General features: G+C 39.8%; 1 protein-coding gene across 4 annotated transcripts in view; it reads left to right on the forward strand.

Moving 5' to 3' along the window:
• Window positions 1-2,718, forward strand: part of tnk2b (tyrosine kinase, non-receptor, 2b) — a 54,231-nt gene extending 51,513 nt beyond the window's left edge. For all 4 annotated transcript variants that reach the window (XM_005741957.2, XM_005741954.2, XM_005741956.2 and 1 more), the window contains one exon: window positions 174-2,718. In XM_005741957.2, the coding sequence (XP_005742014.1) occupies window positions 174-180 (7 nt within the window). In that variant the 3' untranslated portion in view covers window positions 181-2,718. The remainder of the gene's footprint in view (window positions 1-173) is intronic.
• The last annotated feature ends 17,515 nt before the right edge of the window (window positions 2,719-20,233 follow it).

A 20,233-nucleotide genomic window follows, 5' to 3' on the forward strand; every position in this document is an offset into this window, starting at 1 on the left:
GCATTATTTAGATGAATCTCCCGCCTGCTTGTAACTCTTGTCCTTAATGCCAGCACAGTGTTTATCTCACTTAAAAGCCCCAAAAAAGGTGAAGTCTTGTCCAAGACGATTAGCACTTAACATTTCATGATTCATCATTTTTCCCCACCTCTAAAGCTTCTTTCTGTTTGCAGACGGTGACAGAAATCTCAAGCTGCTGAGCTCTGATTGGAACTTCATCCGCAGTAAAACATCATCAGAGATGAATCATCTCCTGACCTTTTTTGTCTGTTGGTTCAGTCACACTTCCAATCAAGACTGTATTAGAGACTCAGAAATTAAGCACAAAATACCAAACTTCATTATGGCTGTGTTTGTACTTAACATGGATGTGTAGGGTCATACTTTTACTTTGGTGTGCCCACCCAAGGGCAAGAAATGACTGTACTTGTATTTTCAGGACCAGCGGGTTAGCCTGAAACGTCTCACAGATTCTGGGTGCTGCCACACTCAGACGTCGTCTTGTGAGCTACTTGCATAGAAAAAGAAATGGTTTGAAAGGAAATGTAAAGAGGCCAAAATGAGATGGCTAGCGCAATATACATAGGAGCACTTTCAAAAACAAAAAAAGTCTTTGTGTTGTCTCAAAGCAATGCACAGTTTACTGGAGAGCTCACACGATGTACAATATCAGCACTGAACCTAAGAACTGTACCGTGTGCGTACTGTTCTTTAAAGCTAAACCTCCTGTATTAGCAGCTATTGCATCACTTGGAAAATAATTTGTGAAAGCTCACACAGTACCTCTGAAACGTCCAAGCACAATAACATAAGCCACTTAATTGGCTGACAACTCTGTATTGTACAGGAGATTATTCTGCCCATAAAGGGAAAGTGAAAATATGGAGATAAGCATCGAATCAAGACAATTCATGGAAATATAAGACGGCAGAAGAAGTTTGTACACTTGTACACCTACATTCGAGGGTATATACAATATGCTCTTTATGAGGAGGCATGCATGTGTGTATGATATTGTTCAATATATCTTGAACATAGTCCTCAGAGATGAGAGAAGACTGTTATTTCTATTACTTGTGACACCATCTTTTTAAAAATATTTCATTCTCTTCTGTCTCTATTGCCACATGTGGCTAAAAAAACCCAAACCCATCCAGTGGAAACTTTCTTCACTGCAGGTTTAGTCTTTCCTCATTTCTTCCCTCTAAGCACTTTGCCTACACAGAATCCTGCGCATCAACCGAAAAGTCCTGCCAGCGTGCGGTTTTCTCCGTGCACCCAGAATACACCGGCAGCTAATATCAGCGGTGTAGTGAAATTTACCCCAAGGCACAGATCCCATCCCATAATCATCACTTAAGACCACAACTGTGATATTTTGGTCAGCAGCTTTAGGGGTAATAATTTAATACTGAGAGGACGCGTCTGCTCTGGGTGAACTGACTGCTCGATGACATGGTACTCTTTTTCTTTTCTTTTTTTTGACTGTATTGTCACTGCAGCAGAGCCAGTTAACAGGGAACAGTTGGGCTCCTCCTGATATTTATTCTTAGTATGTGGGGATGACACCAGTGAAAGGAAGGAAAATCTACAGTAAGGTAGACTGAATACTTTTGTGTGGCCAACCACACAAAAGTATTGGTTACAAAAGTAACCAATGCTGGAAAGCAGTGCTTTACATAGTTTTTAGTTAACTCCCGTGATCTCTGTGGTGCTCCTCTTTAAACTGTCTTTGCCAAAATATCTATTTTTCTTTCTGAATTACATTATATTACATATAAAACACATAATATGTGTGTTCATGTGTGAGACTGCACATATGCTCTGGCTTTGGTCCAAACCAGAGCTCAATATGTCTACAAATCTCCAAGGATGCGACTGAAAGAAAAAAAAAGAATAAAAAAGCTAACATAGAGTCATAAAAACCTGAAAAATTAAGAGGCTTTGAAATAAGTTTTGAAATATGTTTTTTAAAGGATGTACAGGACTGATTGTTGAAACTTCCAGTAAAAGCTTTCTCCCATGTGCAATAGGGCTGCTGTCAATCCTCTAACCTCCCAGCCTGTCCGTCAGTACCATCCAGTAGCAAAAGCAGAGATTTTATCTGTTATAATCTATCCTGCGAATTGAATAAGAAAAATCAAAAGAAAAGCTGTTTTTTCAGTGTAAAATGTTTGTTGACTGTTTTTCTGACCCAAAGTGAGATAAAGTTGTCCTTAAGCACTGATTCGGGGCCAGTTTTGCCATTTTCCCTTTAAAGTCACGCGGTGAAGCTGACTGTGAAAGCAGTGCATAAGGACAGCTGCATGCGAGTGCTGCCTCCTTAGTCTGTTCACGTGTTGTTCGTCTTCATACCGAGCTGCTGTAGTTGTATTAGAAGGACTGAAGTTAACCTTGTGGTGTTTTGGTGAACCCAAAGCAAAGTTCTCCTGTTGGGGTGTTGAAACTCTGATGTTCTGTTTCTGTTAAACAGTCAGATCTGTTTTGGTTTTTTTCCTGAACCTGTGTTCATTTAAAAATCTTTATTTTTTATTGGTTTTGCTGTTTCTCCTTCAAATTGCCATATTTTTTCCTCATTTTGATGTATTTGCCTTCCCAGAATGTGTTTCATTGTAAATGCCTACTGTACAGTTGGTTGTTGTTGTCATGGATGGAAATGAAGATCATGCTGCGGAATTTATAAATGTATTTTTTACTAAAGAATTAACTATTTTTTAACTTGTTTTGTTCATTGTTTTTACTGGAATCCATATAGTGAGCTCACACCTGAAGGCACATTGTACAGTAGAGACCCTACAATAATACAGAGAAAGCCCCAACAATCAGAGAACCCACTATGAGAAAACATTTGGTGACAGTGGGAAGGGAAAAACGACTTTTTAACAAGATGAAACCTCCAGCAGAACCAGGGTCGGAGAGGGGACGGTCATCTGCTGTGACCGTCTGGGGGTGAGGAGAGGAAGATTGTACAAAAGGCATAATGTGAAATGCAGAGTGGTATATAAACAGAGAGAGTGACAAAAGGTGAATGAAAAAGACATGCGGGAAGCCCCCAGCAGCCTTGGCCTATTGCAGGATTCAGGGTCACCTAATCTTGCCCAAACTATAAACTATGTGTTTACTAAAATCGTCACAATGATGAACTCGTAATAGCTAAAGTGACAGCAAGCTTAAAGCATAGAACAACAGAAGGTACAACAGATGAACATAACTTATTTTATGGGTTCGGTATATTGATCAGAACAATTAGTCTGGTAAATTAGTCATTCACTCTTCACGGAAGATTATCCAGGATGTACTTGTTGACTAATGACTCATAAATCACAAGTTGGTAGCCAAAGAGCATGTGATATTGCAGTTGGACCACCACTTCATCTAAACACCAGGATGGCTCAAGACTTAATAATAAGAATTCAGCAGTGGATTTTTTGTGGTTACGCCCATATTTTATACTGTCTTTGAAGAGAACAGAGCAGGCATTCATGACAACAGAGATGACATTAAGTCAGACACAGCTGTAAGGAAGAGCTGGATTGGAGAAAGGTTGCAGTGATGCTTCTGCTGTAGGTGGGATTTCTGTGGCTCTACCAAAATATATTTACACATTTGATGTTACACCAGGAAAAACAATTTCCCATATGTGTTCCATTTGAGATCTGGAGACTGCAAAGCCATAATAAATTCTTTCATTTTATTTTCATCAAACCATTCAGTTACCTCTTGCACCCTGTTGGTATATATACACTGGCAATTTCATTGGGTGCATCTATTCATCTGCTTGTTAATCTAATTCAAGTGAATCCCACGGCACCTACTCAGTTCATTAAGAAAATCCATGCCAACATGGTCAAGGCGTCTATTGACTTGCAGTTCTGTAAGTCCAAATGCCTCGTTTATGTCAGAAGAGAATGGTCAAACTACTTTGAGCTGATAGGAACAGTAACTCCTATAACCAACAACTCATATGCCACCAAGGTATGCAGAAGAGCGTCTCTGAAGACACAACACATCAAGCCATGAAGCAGTAGCTCACCACGCTGGGTGCCACTCGTGTCAGCTTAGAACAGGAAGCTGAGACTACAATTCATATACTCATACCAAAAAAAAAAAACTAAAATCAAACCGATTTGCTCAACGTGACGGTCAGTCCACTGTATTTAAATGGCATCTACCAAGTCGTCACCAATCCAATACAGCACCTCTGGGATGTGGTGGAACAGGAAATTAACATCACAGAGCTGAAGATGAGAAATCTGCAGCAACTGCATGATGCTGTCATTTCGATATGGACCAAAACCTCAGAGGAAAGCTTCCACCACCTTTTTGAATCTTTGCCACCAAGAAATTATGGCAGTTCTGAGGGCAAACCAGGGTTCAACCAAGTACTAGTACGGTATACATAATAAAATGTCATCCCCACCTAACATACACAGACATATAAAAACTGATTACATATTTCACAGACAAAACATGTTTATGTGAGAGACATTTCAGACGCTGCCTTTTTCTGAGGTTTTGAGTGTAAACAGTAGTTTGAAACCTGAGTTGTGTTTATTGTAAACAGCACGATTAAGGATAATCTTTTCCACGAGAGGTTGGACAAAGCCAGTGGAAATGGAAGAAATCACTACACTGAGCAGGCAAGGTGAAACCACATCCCAGCAAACACTTCAAGGGATGAGGGGAGTGTTTCAAATGAAGCACAACATCCGGTCTGTTGGCAGTAGAGGAAGGCGTTAAATTGCTTAAAATTGCGCCCTTTGAGCAGGTAATGTCTATGAAGGAAACAGCTTTGTGTGTGTGTGTGTGTGTGTGTGTGTGTGTGTGTGTGTGTGTGTGTGTGTGTGAAGGAGAAGGAGAGAGAGAGGATGAAAAAAACTTCACTAGGACAGTAGGTAAGTCGAAAACCCAAAACTTATTTTACAACATTTCGTCGACCACCTTACTGTCTTACTTGTAAACCCAGTGCAAACAAAGAGCTTTTAATGTTGAAGAAGTGAAGCACGGTCAATTGGGTGAGTCAATCAGCTGATCCCAATGCAGACTGCAGATCAGTGGCAGAGACGCCACATCAAACAAGAGCCAAGGCTGTGTGAAGTGAACGGGAGAGCCTCACCAGGGAAAAGACACAAAGCCTCCGCTGATAACCGTGAGTCAAAGAACTCAGAGCGTCACAGGCTGCAAAGCATTTTCCACAAGATGTCTCATGATGACTTTTTTTTTTGTACTTTATGCACTGTATCTAGTTACTTTGAATCATCAAATTTTAAAAGCTACATTTGGTTGTAAGCCCAATATTTTTTGGTATATTACTTAATAAGTGTTAAAAATCCTGAACCTAATTATTTCTTTTCTTTTTATTATTTCTAATTATGAAATTATTTCTATGAAGAAAACAAATGAGATCACCAAAGAAAAATTGGCCAATAGGTGCAGAGAAACTTTACACAAAAACATCAGCATGCTAAAAGAAAAGGTCAGGGGTTATTGAGCCAATAGAGGTGTGACTGCAATGCCAAAGAGCTGGTTTGAGCCACTCTTCAGTCTTCACATTTCTGAACCACAGTTAAATAGTTGGACACGAGCTGCCATTGTTGAATTGATCTCCAGGATTAGTAGTTATCAACGTTTTGGGGGCTAAAATAACTAAATATAGGTTCCAATCAATAAAGGCAATGTAAATCTAAGTTAATCAGCTGTGCTGTGGATTAATATTCTCTTCCCTCAGCCTTGCGCTGTTACATGTGGCGGATCGATCCGAGTCAATGAGGCCATGTTGATTAAAGATGTTCTGACAATGCAACGCAGGCGAGAAAATAAATCCCAGGCGTTGGATGTGTTGACCGTATTGATCCATCACACAAACCTATCAATTCACCTTCATCTTGTATATTCGTGTCAGGAGCTGCAGCGCAGAGCAGTTAGTGACTGAGGGTTTACAATCTGTTTCCAGTGCGTTAGGGTTTAAAAGTGCATATAACTGGCTCGTTTGTTTATTGATGTTGTGGCTGTCTCATGGGCAATGAAACTGGACTACAGAATATAATGGAACAAAGCTGCCTATGTCACAAATTTAAAAAAAAAAGCATATTTGATCTTTTTTCCTTCTGCATCATTCACTGTCATGTTTAAACGCTCTGCTTTACTGCTGCACACAGAGAAGTCCTGCTTGCTAATGAGAGCTGGCCCTGTACGCCCTCTATTCATCTTGGCGGTGTGTTTGTGTGTGCGTGTACATTATTGTTTCTCAGTCTCTATGTCTGGTGTTCCAGTTGTGTTGGTCACAGTAGCAGAAGGTTCAGAGAGGAGTCCCCTGAGAAATTGTCTCAACAGAAGAGGGTAAATAAAGAGGGAAGAGAGACAAAGTAAACCCAGCTGGGAAGCCTCCAAAAGAGCAGATAAAGAATGTAACTTTTGCCAAAGGAAAAAACAATCCTCAGGAATGTGCATTTATATATGTGTCAGTGTGTGTTTGTGTACCGTTTGCTTTAGAGAATATGATTCCGGTATCTGCCTTTGCTTTCTTCCCCCCTTTTTCTTTTTTCTTTCTTAAGAAAAGGTATATTTTTCTCCTTGAAACCTGTCGTTTTCGCTCCTCGCCATCTCCTTTGTAGTTCGGAGTTGAAACTTTAGCTCGGAGCTGAGCACACACACTGTAACACAGGAACAAACCTTGAGTGCGCGATGGATCGGCTGGCTGTGGAGCAGCGAGAGACAGAGTAGTGACAGGATGACAGGGTAAAGAGAGATGCACAGGAGAGATGCTCGAGAAGCCGGAGCAGGGAAGAAAAACATCACAAAAGATGGAGGGACTGGAGACTGGACTGAGGGAGAAATGGAGGTGCACTACCTACATGGATCCCTCTATTTCTTTTCTTTCCTTCCTATTTGTGTCTCTGACACACAAACACACATTTGCTTCTGCTTCTTTAAGTAAAGCTCTTCACTTCAATATATATTATGTATAAAAAATTTCTCCATGTATGTAACTGTTGTTGGACTGAGCTACAGACTTGTCATTTGCTTACTGATACCTAGTTTTGCTATCACGAGGATACTAAGAAAAACTAATGGGTCCTGACTGGAGACAAATTCTACAAATGATACTGACGACACTTACTGAATTATTTTGATGGTGAGGATGTCTTTAAAAACCTCACGTTTCTCAGCCACATTATGAAGAGTTCTTGCCTCTTTATTCCTCTCCCCATGTAGTACGTTGTCTCTTAATGATGAGGTCATTTTCCTATAATTACGACATGTGAGTGCTGTCTTTTTTAAACTCTTATTGGAAGACAGAGAAACTCATGGTGACAATAATAAGTTGTCACTTCTGCAGTTTGTAAATTGACTCCTGGCTTGCTCTAGACCAAGAAGTGTGAAACAGCAATGGACAAATGCAAACTGGTTTGTAATTAACACTTCAGTTGTGAATATTTTTAGGTCTTCTTCTGCAGTTAAAAAAAAGTTGCATTTAGCTCACTGGAAATTGTACTTCTCAAAAAAATTAAAGAACACTTTGCAAAAACACATCAGGCATCACTGAGCTCCTGGATAGTCTGAGGTGCAAGCTAGTGGTGTAACATAAGGTCCCAGAGGTGTTCTACTGGATTAAGGTCAAGTGAGCGTGGGTGCGTGCAATAGTATCAATTCATTAGGAACTGCCTACATACTCCCACCACACACCTGCTCTCGTCTGTGAAAAGCACAGGGTGCCAGTGGTGGACCATCCAATTCTGGTATTCTATGACAAATACCAGTCAGTCTTCTTGGACCCGAGCAGTGAGCACAGGCCCCACCAGAGGACATTGGACCCTGAAACCACCCCCATGAAGTCTGTTTCTGTTGGTTTGGTCAGACACATTAACACCACTGACCTGCTGGAGATCATTTTGTGGTTCTGGCAGTGCTGTTCCTGTTCCTCCCTGCACAAAGAAGCAGATACTAATCCTGCTGATGGGTTAAGGACCTTCTACGGCCCTGTTCAGCTCTCCTAGAGTAACTGCCTGTCTCCTGGAGTCTCCTCAATGTTCTTGAGGCTGTGAAGGGAGACACAGCAAACCTTCTGGCAATGGTATGTATTAATGTGACATCTTGGAGGCACATGTTGAACAACTGGTGCAAACTCTTTAGGGTCCAGGTAACGCCTCAAACTACCAGCAGTGACACTGACTCAGTCAAATGCAAAACTATTGAAAAACACCCAGAAAAGATGAGGAGGGAAAATGTCTCCACCTTTAAAACCATTTCTGTTTGAGGAGTTGTCTCATTGTTGCCCCACTGGAGCACCGGTTATTAATTTCATTAACACCAAAGCAGCTGAAACAGTTTAACAACAGCCTCAAATGACCAGATCAATATCCCAGAAGTTTAACTGACTTGATGCTATACTTTGATTTTTTTAGGCACTCTATAAAATATAAAAACAGTAAGGTCAAACAAATAACAGCATGAATACAGGCAAATCAGCACAAAAAGTTGGACTGAAAGAGGCTAAAATGCCAAATAGCAATGAGGAGCAGTGCAGAACTAGATTTAGAGTTTTGGTAATATAAAAATTTGGATTCACTTGAAGACAGTGTTTAAAGAAAAACAGATTTATTTTCTGGAATTTTCAGTAACAGTGCAGTAAACTGTGTCCTGTCCTTAGATGGACCGATCAGTAAAGCTTAGGGAGAGTATATGAAACTGACTCCCAAGTCTACTTGGGTGGCTGAGTGAAAACACAGAGCGTGTTTTGCCATTGAGAGTGTGGACACAATAATGAACCTCGACGCCCACAAGAGCAATTAATCATGGCCATAGGTAGCCTTGTGTTCAACGTCTCTGTGACCTTGTAGGTCATTATAGGATTATCTAACCTTTTACAACTAATGAACTTTTAGCTTAGTTGAATATGTGCTGTTTAAAGCTTCACCTTTTAAATCATAATATTGACTCACACTGAAATTAATCCCAATAGTGCTTTGAACATCACATGATGTTCATTATGCCAAGCAGTATGTCCTGTCATTTGGCATAATGAGACATAAACATGGGAACATCAGCTGTGAAATTTTCAGGGACCCGTTATGGGGCGCATGAATGACTAACATTTGTACGTTATGTGCACGCTCCCTCTGCCGACCTCCAGTCATGGATGTAATTGGATTTCTGTAGGCATATTGTATGGAGCAGGTGCTCGTGTGAAATGTGCAGGAGCGGTGGCTTCAAGGAAGGAAGGCGAAGGGGTGTGATGTTATTACAGTCACACAGCTGCAGGTTAAAAAGACCACACTGTCTAAGTTTGGGGGTTTTTTGTGCCGCAGCGACTGCTGTCTGTTCATGTAAATTAAACAGGGCGGCTCCATATTCTTCAAAAGCAATTGTGCCTTAATACAAGAAGGCAGTGACATTCATGCGTATCCTGTCTTCCTGCATAGTTGCTTTAATGACATTCCTGTGCCAAAAAAAAACCTCTCACAAAGCTTCTTTATATGTCATTACACTTTCTGTCAGCCAAGCAATTTGACAGCAATTTCTACATACTAATTTACAAAATGGAGAAAAATGAATTCCTTAATGACAAATTCTTGACTGTAATTAGTTAAGACGTGTATTAATAGTGGAGAAAAAGAGAAAACTTTATCAAATGCACTGCAATTTTTGTCAAGGCACGGCGGAAAAAGCCTTACAGAAGATCACATGGTAAAGAAAAAGAAATGACAGGAGAGGAGATGGGAGGAGGAGTGAGCGTGATAAGGGAGGATATACTGTTTGCAGGAGAAGGTGGTGAAGGGTAAGAGGAAGAAATGGGAGCTTTTTTTCCTTTAAAAACTGGAGAAATGAGGAGGAGCAGCTGATTGGGGAGATGTGAGGACTTGGATGGTGGGGAGAGAAATGGGAAAATGCTTCAGTAAAAGAGGGAAACGGATCCCTCGAGGCCACTGGTTTAGAAACTGACCCTTCAGTGATTTAGAAATGTGGTCCAAACCAAGCTACAGTACATTAGCACAGAAAAGCCTTTCAAAAATAAGCCATTATAGACCGCTGGTGCAGGAAGTAACAAGTGCAGAGGAGAAAATGACATTTTATTAAGAGAGAGAGTTTTGCTGCTTTCAGAAATGAAGAGTCTTAAAACATTTTTTGATGGAAAAGAGTCGATAGCTTGTTCACCTTGTAGAGGGCTACAAAAACTCAAATTTGATTTGAGATTTCTCCCTCACAGGTGCAGTGGGGGAGAGGACAGAAATGTTACATTTGATGTGTGTTTAAAAGAAAAATCATTTCTAAGGTGACATTACTTTGAAAAGATTCTCACCCATGATTTTTGTCAGATACGCCAATAAGAAAAAGACATAGAAGAAGTCTCATTCTACTGTTACTGAGCGAGAGGCAGTGTGCATCCTAGCAAGGTGGCTGAGATCCTTACTGCTTTTCTTTTCTTTCTGCCAGACCGTAAGTATAACTGAAGCAACTGTGATTTCCATTCATCCATGCAAGATTAAGCTAGTTTTATAAGTAAATCATAGTATGACGCGTACTTTTAGTCTTGTCAGATCAGAGAAACTTTATTAGTCCTAAAGAGAAATTGAGTTGTCATAGCAGCAGAGATACCACAGACAACAAAGCAAGAAGTGTAGAAATAGAGATACAAATGTAAATGGACACTAGTATTAAGACTAATGCTTCTAAGACATTAACAGGTAAAAGATGCTGGTAGGTATGCAAATACACACCATGGCGTGACGGAGAACAGTGAGCTGTGTATCGTCTGGTTCAAACCAGATAACCTCCTGTATTGTTTCTTCAGACAAAGCTGAAGTTGTAAAAGCTAGTATAAGGACTGTAAAGCTAATATATGGAAAATAAACATAACGTTGATAAAAAAGTAAATTTTTTATTTTAACTTCTTTTGGGGAAGAATTAATCTGCTCCTATGAGTTTATAAGGAAAAAGCAATCCAAACTATTAAAATGGACACCAAACAAAGATGTTAAACATTTAAAAGATTAAGGGAAATTTTGAAATACTACATATAGGTGTTGGGACCTAAAGTGAATCACGACATTGACACAAACACAAAAATAACTTTCAGGTTTGAGGAAGACTGAGAAGAAAAACCCAATGCTTCTTGTGTGTGAGCTTCTCCAGAGGAAGGGGATGCGTCTCTCATCTCTCCCTCTGGCTAGAAATCTCTCTGTGTGAAGCTTCTACTCCCTCCACCGTCTTTTTTCCCAGTGTGAGATGATCCAGGTACATCATCATGAGACAAGCCTGTGGTCCACAGAGCTAATCAGCAGCTAAATGTGACGTTTAACCCCAGTTAAAGAAAACATTTAAGTAGAAAACTTACATAACTTTCTTTTTTTTTTTTTAAATAAAAAAAGATTATTTGAACGCAAAAAGAAGATTGCTATTGTTTATTTCCGGAAAATATATACTGCTTTACTGTTTATTAAAGCTTTCTACTGTTAGCAACTTGCTAAGCTAAGTAGCTAGCAAGTGTTAGCTGATACTCCCCGGGTCTGATCATGAGGCTGGGCGTTTTCTTCTAATGTAGTATGTGAAGTTCTCGGTAGTGATCGTGTTTATGATTATCACGATCAAACCAACAATAATTACTCAGCTCTAATGAAAGCTGACAGTGACAAACTTTTTAATATAAATCCCCTGCAAACAGGTTCTTTAAATATTTGTCGTTCTTGACTAAAGGACCAATCAAACTGCAACGTTTTCTCTTTTATAATGACCCATCTGCTCGTGTATCGTGTATGTTTTTGTAGAACTTTGACGCCACCGTGCACCTGCCACTTTATTAATGAGCTCAAGCCTAAAAGCAAAAGAATAATGTTCAGACACCTGTGCCATCGATTAAGCCGAATCACTGACGTTAAAGCGTTTAAGCATTATTTGTATTCCAGTGTTTGCTGCCTGCAGTCAGTTTTCCCATTTTACACACATACACATGCAAACAATCCATCTTCATGATCATTATATTATCAGTTTGTCTGCCTCACTCCCCACAGTGGTTGTATTAGACTGTCATAAACACAGTTTAATATTTATGCAGTAACACACAGTGTCAGTACACTGTGGAAAGGTTGTTGGAAATGTGTTTAGAAGCGTTATTTGTACTAGTCTCATGAACCTACAGCCAGTGGTTGGTTCACAGTAATGTAGAAACAGAAATCATCATCATCTCGTTCCTGCTTTCAAAGTATGGATGTGCAATTAATTTTCCCAAAGGGGCCACAATTAGGGCCTAATTACAACATCTTCTCTTACTGGTAGTGGTTTACTAAGAGATTAAATCAATGTTGAACAGAATGTGTTCAGCTTATTGCTGAGGCCCTCCACAACAGTCCCAGTTTCTCACAAGGTCCTGTGGGGGAATAAATTAGCCACCCCTGGTCTAAAGGCTGTCAGACTGAGCAGCAGCACCTCCAAAGCTCACTAATCATTATCTTTAATCGTCAATCCATTATGAGACGATGGGCCCTTAAAGGGAGAGACTTATGAAAGCCTCAAATCTCTTATACATCTTTGCAGTATTTACAACTTTGTAATTTGTATTCATTTTATTGTTAATTTAGCCCATTCGTGATCTTTTTAAGGGCTGTTTTGTGTCTGTTTGTGTTTTTCTTGAGTGTGTTTGCGATTGATTTTCAGTTACTTCCTGTTAATTTTGTTTCTCTGACTGTTCTCAGCGTGTTTGTGGCCGTTTGACTGACAGACACTTTAAACAGAGTCCAGGGTCGCTGGGACCTTTAACTCCTTAAGCCGTCAGTCCTGTGTCTAGGTTGTTTTATGCTGTCTCTTCTCTGTGACTCACCAGAGTAAGGCTTGCTGAGTTTTCCTCCAATCATTATGCTGAGCTGCATTCTGGCTATAGCTTCATACTATGTCTGAGAGAATTAGCAATCTTATCTAGCTCTAGGCAATAAAGTATGTCCTAAAATGTCAAACCATTGCTGATTGAAGCTCGTATTATTTTCTTACCTGTCAGTCAGACATCTTTGGGCTTAAGAGTTTTATAGTGGATTCCTTTAAATTCTGTAATTAAAATGAATCCTCAACAAAATAATTTTGGTAGTTCTAAAAATCACTGAACAGGTTTAAATAGTTTTACGTTTCCTGCTTTTCTGGTTTAGTCAGTGTGTTTGTTGTGAGCCTCAAATTGATGCTGACTTATGATTCCCCCCCCCTCCCCCCTCCCCCCACCCCCGACTACTTGTCATTAATCCTGGGAACCGGTCTCCTCTGTCAGACAATTTCACTTCTTAATTTCAGCTGGCATCTACATCTCACCCACAGGCAAGAAATGATGAAATGGGATGCTTATCAGAGGAACACATTGCACAACTGGACTCCAGACATCCCACGTCTGCAATCTCCATTCTCGCTGATTTGAGCTGGAACTGGTTACCTTTCCAACCCGTAAGGACAAAATATTAACTTTTTTCAGTATTTTCCTATATTAAGGGTACATCTTGCCTGAAGCACTTCTGACCAGGCAGTTATTCAGATTGTACCATCAGAATTTCAATCACGCCAAACTACTGTGGACCCCAGAGCAAACTGAAGAGCTCATAGACTGCAAAGTAGTTCACGCTCCTGCACAGACACTCTCTGGGCCGTCTGCACTCCTAGGTAAAACTCTTCTTAATGTGCACTGAGCACCTTACGCAATAGTTTTCCATTGGCAGTTGTCATCTTTTCATTCTTATTATCACTGGGAAAAAGAAACAATACACAAACTCTGTCAGCAGCTCAATGTCATGGCTCCTGAAAGCCCCTAACATAACAAGAGTCAGGATCTCTGCACCTCGTCCACAAACTTTTGCTTAGTTTAACCTAAGTGGACCAAAAGTTGAGCTGAATTCAGTTAAAAGTCAGTTAAAATAAAGTCCTTGTAAGTTCTCCTTTCTGAGAGCTGACACACAGTTCTAGTTTTTGCCTGAGCTGCAAAAATCACAGTAAATAAAGCTGTCAGAAGAGACATCACACTGTCCTGGAGTACCAAGACATTCCTGCTTCCTGCTGTGGGTCTGCATTGTCCTTGTAGACTAGACTGGTGACACCACCATAATCTGCCAGCAGAAAACATGCTGCTCTTCAACGGAAAGGAGGCAGTAGGACCTCCATATACTGTATAACACCCACATACTGGCATCTTCAACAAATGATTGTCCTTAGTCTGTTGTTGACTTCATGTCAGGAGTACTCCAACTTTTTTGATGGTGGTTTTCTCGAGTGGTAAAGCGTAAACAGAGGTGATACAAGATATGCTCCTTAATGGTCAGACTCTTAGACTCGCCTGCACTGTCTACAACATACATCAAAGACACATACAGGAGAGGTCTGTTGCACAAGGACACACATTGGGTTAACCATCAAAAGTATCTCGTGACTTGGGTGAGCACAGTGGCCAGGATGCAGTCTCAAGAGCTTAAAATAAAGCAATTGACCGGACTTCTTTGAGTTCGTGAAGATGTTTCAGCTCTCGCCCAGAGGATTCTTGCCTCGCTCCATCAGTAGGGGTCCCCTGAGGAAAGGTGTGAGTGGGGTTGAAGCATATGGGAAGGGATATCAAGACTGCATTGTAGGTGGCTGATAGCTGATGTCATAAGCCACCACTATATAGATCAGGGGTGGGCAACTCCAGGCCTTGAGTGCTGGTGTCCTGCAGGTTTTAGATCTCACCCTGGGTCAACACACCTGAATTAATGATTAGTTCATTACCAGGCCTCTGGAGAACTTCAAGACATGTTGAGGAGGTAACGTAGCAATTTGAATCTAGGCCTACTTGTTGTTCCTAGAGTATTTAAAAGTAGAATGGGAGGGAGAGCCTTCAGTTTTCAGGCCCCTCTTCTATGGAACCAGCTTCCAGTTTGGATTCGGGAGACAGACACTATCTCTACTTTTAAGATTAGGCTTAAAACTTTCCTTTTTGCTAAAGCATATAGTTAGGGCTGGACCAGGTGACCCTGAATCCTCCCTTAGTTATGCTGCAATAGACATAGGCTGCCGGGGGATTCCCATGATGCATTGAGTTTTTCCTTTCCAGTCACCTTTCTCACTCACTATGTGTTAACAGACCTCTCTGCATTCAATCATACTTGTTATTAACCTCTGTCTCTCTTCCACAGCATGTCTTTATCCTGTCTTCCTTCTCTCACCCCAACCGGTTACAGCAGATGGCCCCGCCCCTCCCTGAGCCTGGTTCTGCCGGAGGTTTCTTCCTGTTAAAAGGGAGTTTTTCCTTCCCACTGTCGCCAAAGTGCTTGCTCATAGGGGGTCATATGATTGTTGGGTTTTTCTCTGTATCTATGAAGCGCCTTGAGGCGACTTTTGTTGTGATTTGGCGCTATATAAATAAAATTGAATTGAAATTGAATTGAATCAGCTCTGTTGGTTCAAGGACACATCTACAACCCGAGGATGCCGGCCCTTGAGGCCTGGAGTTGCCTACCCTTGATACAGATGTAGTAGGGATGTGGCCAAATATTTGGACTGTGGTTGTTTCAGTCAACACCTGGGCCTGAAAGGTAAAGCTGACTGTTTAGAAAGGTGGGCGTCATCTCTGACTGAATAATTAATCTGAGCATCCAAAGACACCAGGTCGGGCATTACCATTACTCAGAGTACTCACAGTGTTTTATGTTCTAGAACATTTAATTTTGCATTGCATTTTTGAACCTCTACCTCTCTTTACTTCCGAGAAACTCTGCCTAAGATGTGCATTTTATACCCGGTCATGTTACCGATCTGTTGCCAATTATTCTAATTAGTTGCAAAATGTTCCTCCAGCTGTTTCTTTTTTAGAACCACTGTAATGTTTGACCCGTTGTACATACACTGGACACGAGTGTGAGGACAGCAATACTTTTATTTATTTATGTAAAGAGTCACAATCACATTCAGATCCCAGCACACCTGTTCACCCCGCCCCTGCGCCACCCCAGGAGCTCACTGGGTCACCCCTCCTCTGCAGCCGGCCAGAGACCACACCCACGCCACAACCACTTACTTTTCCAGCCTTTTCTTGCCCCTGTTCCAACTTATTTGAGCCATGTTGCTGGCATTAAATTCAAAATGAGCTATTTTTTTTCATGAAATAGTAAAATGTCTCAGTTTAAATATTTGTTATGTTTCGTATGTTTTGTAGTGAATAAAATATGGCCACGTGTGGTTTGCAAATCATTGATGCTCTTATCTGAAGGTAAGGCTGAACTGCTTAAATGTAAAATAAGTTTCAGATGCAAAAGAAGTTTGTCATTTTTTATTAAGCAAAAAGAATCCTTATTACAAATGTGGAGAAAAAAGTGTTTTAATGATTTTAGCATGGCTTGAATATTTTTCGAATATAGCAAGTCAAACCGAAAGTCGTTTTAGAAGACACACTCCCCTCTCACACAGTGTCAGTTAGCATAATTGCAATTTAACAGTGTCATTTTTGGATAAATATTATATAGATGACTCATTTGTTCTGCATCTGACCTTAACTGTTGAATTTTTAGACCTAATATGCTTTATTAATGTGATATGTCAATTCTTCATAACACAAAATGAGGCTTTTCTATCAGGGAATAAACCCCATCAAAAAGAACAAAGCTAATAAAACATCTAGCCTCACCACTGTGGCCTGCTTCTTCTCTGCCATCTGTCCATTTATATCTGTCTTGAACAGAGGAGTACAGAACAAAGCAGAGCAGAGCAGCCAGACCCAGGCTGACCTGGGCCTAGTTTCTGATGTACAAGCACTAAGATCCTCAAAGTTTCTCCAGAGGTATCAGACAAAGCAGTTTTTAGCTCTCACTGCAGGAAAGGAAGACAAAAGATTGGGAAGTTGTCTGCACAGGTGGGAGACAGTCTGTAAATACATAAGTGAAAAAGAAAACATTTGTGTCTGGGTACCTGAACTTATCAGGGTTAGTGTGAATGTAAACGGAATGATAAATTGATTCAGCAAACAAATGTACTTATACACTTATATACTTATACACTCTTCCTGTAAATGTCTTAAAAATATTACTTTAACATTACTGGTCACAAGTACTTCATCCTACATGCACTGGTGTGCTTATAGAGCATATGCATCAGTTACACATTAGAGAGGCTCTGCTAACAGCATCATACCAGCCATGATGTGAATGAGATGCGGGACCACACCTATCGCCAAACTGGGACTTCCATTAGTGTTCTAAGTATATGTGATGCAGCATGTGAAAGTTTTAACTTTTTCATTTTTTATGTTTCCTAACATTTGAAAACTTCTGGATTAACATGCAAAAAAGCCATAATTCTCTCCTCATTTTTAATTTAAATTGTATCTGTTCTTTGAAGTATTGTGGTTTAACAATGATACAAATGAACAGACACTCAATTGTAGTCTGTTCATATATGATTAAACTTCTGTTAAAAATGCCATTAAGTTTACAAGAAACTGCCCACAGATCAATATCTATAAAGCGTTTTCACCATGAGGTCTTTAAGGACAAAGACAAAATTCCACTTTTAGTTTAGTCTTGAAAGTGGTTCTTACTTAACAACCCTGGACTTACCTACGCTGGGTTTACCTTGTGTTTATGATGGACATGTGATTATGTCCGTTTCCTAGCAACATATTGCCTGCACATGTTGCCTTTGCTGATTTATCGTAATAGCTTTGAATTACGAGATTCAAAGCTATTATGATAGGATCCAGTTTCACTGTTCATTGTAAAGAAATATTTCATGTAAATGTGCATTTAGGCTGGTCTGCCCCTGTGACCCATGACAAAAACAAAAGAAAAAGCAATTTTATTGACTCTCTACTGGGAATAAGTACATCAATAGGGCAGCATAGCCAGCAAACAAGTACACTGACTGTGAAGTGGACTAACATGATTACAAACCAAAAGAAGAAGCTGTAGACAAGGAAGCAAATAACTGTTTTTATTAAGCTGGTCTCTTCCCAGAAAGTGACAGAAGGAAACAGAGATTAACTCAGCATGTGAAGACATTTTATTTTTTCAAAGATTGTTGTCACCTGAAGCTGAAAGAGTGGCTCAGTGGAGAAAGAGGATTTAATTTTTTTTTTGTAAAGAGGAAATTTATCAATTTAAATCATCTGTGTTGGATCAAGGACACATCTAAAACCTGCAGGACACCGGCCCTTAAGGCCTGGAGTTGGACACCTCTGTTGGACACCCAGTTATTTATATTTAGCCAGCCAGAGAAGTTGAATGAGATTCAATCAGTTTTTAAAACTTCGATAATCTTTTTAATATGGGTTATAAATTATTGACATTCACGCATCAGATTCTATTCAATCTTTTAAATCATGTCTAAAGAAAGTACTTATTTAACCTGGCTTTTAAGGCTAATTAGTGTGTTTTTTATCTGGCTCTGCATTTATATTATGTAATTGTTTTATGTTTTATATTGTGATTTTATCTGTATCATGGTTCTACAGGAAAGCACTGTGGTGTACCTTGGTCTTTAAATGTGCTATACAAATAAATTTGATATGATATAATATAAAGAAAAATTACATGGTCAGGTGTTATTATCATATTTAAGGTGTGTTGACTGCTTTACAGCATCAACTAATGTGCCCCATAACATGAAAGAGCACAATAAAACGATAACACTTTATAATATGATCCTGGAATGAGGCGCAAATACCCTGTAATCATGTGCAATTTTGCAGGTAACAAGTCAGGTTTTTGCAGGAAACAATGAAACAATTACGCTGTAAGTACCCTGTACTTTTCAGGGCACAGGCTGTGTTAAGGAGCGACTAAGGTGCTAGGACCCTGTAACAGGCAATGCACTATGCTGTACCATCACAAAGTAGTCCCAGTTCACAACTGCTTACTAGGTTCATATTATGCGCTGCACTAAAACTAGCCCTTTCGATCAAGATATTGGCAATCTCCAGAACCATTGTAGATGGACAAAATGATTATTTATGTTCAGTATATTCAGCATCAAATTTGTGCTCAAATAAACAAAATGAGTAAATAGGTTGAATCTGTCTTTCTTTTAGTGGCTATCCCTGTGGTCCACGTGGTCCACAGGTACAAGCTAGAAAGCCCTGAGTCTGCTGCAGAGACACCCAAGTATGATAGTGTGAACAAGACAACCCTGTCACAGACAACTGTTTAGCTATAGTATGTGCAAAGTTATGGTACTATCTTGCTGTCTTGTAAAATATTATGCAAACATTGACATGTCGACACTTTTTCGTTTTTAATGGGGACAAAGTAAACACAAATGATTAAAGCTATGGCATTAAGGAAACAAAGCAATACAAGGCTGACAGTGTTATATTTAGGTCTGGTGTTTTACATTAATTTTGTAATACAGCTTCTAAAATTGCTGCACATTTGCCCCTTGTTAGAAAAGTAATTGAATTGACTCTGCTCATTGCATGGTTGCTCTGAAATACTGGAGTTTTGAAATCACAACCACGTCTAAGGTTTACAGAGAATGGTCCAAAAAAAGAGAAGCTATCCAGTGAGCATCATTTCTCTGTGTCAAAATACCTTGTTGGTGTGGATGTTTCTAGCAGGAGCAGGCCTTGCCAAATCTAAAATCTTAAATAATCTCAAACCGGTTCTTTGAACATGACAGTCAGTTCACTGTACTTAAATGACACCCATCAAGTCTTGATCCAATATGGCATCTTTTTGATGCAGTGAAATATGATATTTGCATCATGGATGTGGATGTCATGTCAATATGGTGGAGAAATCTCAGAAGAATGTTTCCTTGTTGAATCTGTACTACAAATAAGTAAGGCAGTTTTAAAGGAAAAAGGGGTCCAGCCAGTTACTTGCATGACGAACCTAATGAAGTGGCCAGTACGTGTAGTAGTAATGGTTTGGTTGTAAAAAATGCCAAAAATACAATACATGATTTCAACATTGTACATTGTACTGCTTGGGTCTCCAAATGATAATGAAAAACATTCATTTTGCATTTATAACTGCTTGTCCAATTCATGGTTGTGGGAGAGTGGATCTTATGCCAACTGTCATATGACAAATAATTTATTTTGATTTTAATGCTAAAGTGGAAAAATGTATTAAAGAGTGCTGACAGGTACACACAGGTACTGTGCTGCAGTGGTTTGTATCATATCTATCTAATAGACTCCAATTTGTACATGTAAATGGAGAGTCCTCTTCACACACTGAGGTTAATTATGGAGTTCCACAGGGTTCAGTGCTAGGACCAATTCTGTTTACATTATACATACTTC

The sequence above is a fragment of the Pundamilia nyererei genome, unplaced genomic scaffold (genome assembly GCF_000239375.1).
Source record: "Pundamilia nyererei isolate P.nyererei 1_Seehausen unplaced genomic scaffold, PunNye1.0 scaffold00115, whole genome shotgun sequence".
Lineage (NCBI taxonomy): Eukaryota > Metazoa > Chordata > Actinopteri > Cichliformes > Cichlidae > Pundamilia > Pundamilia nyererei.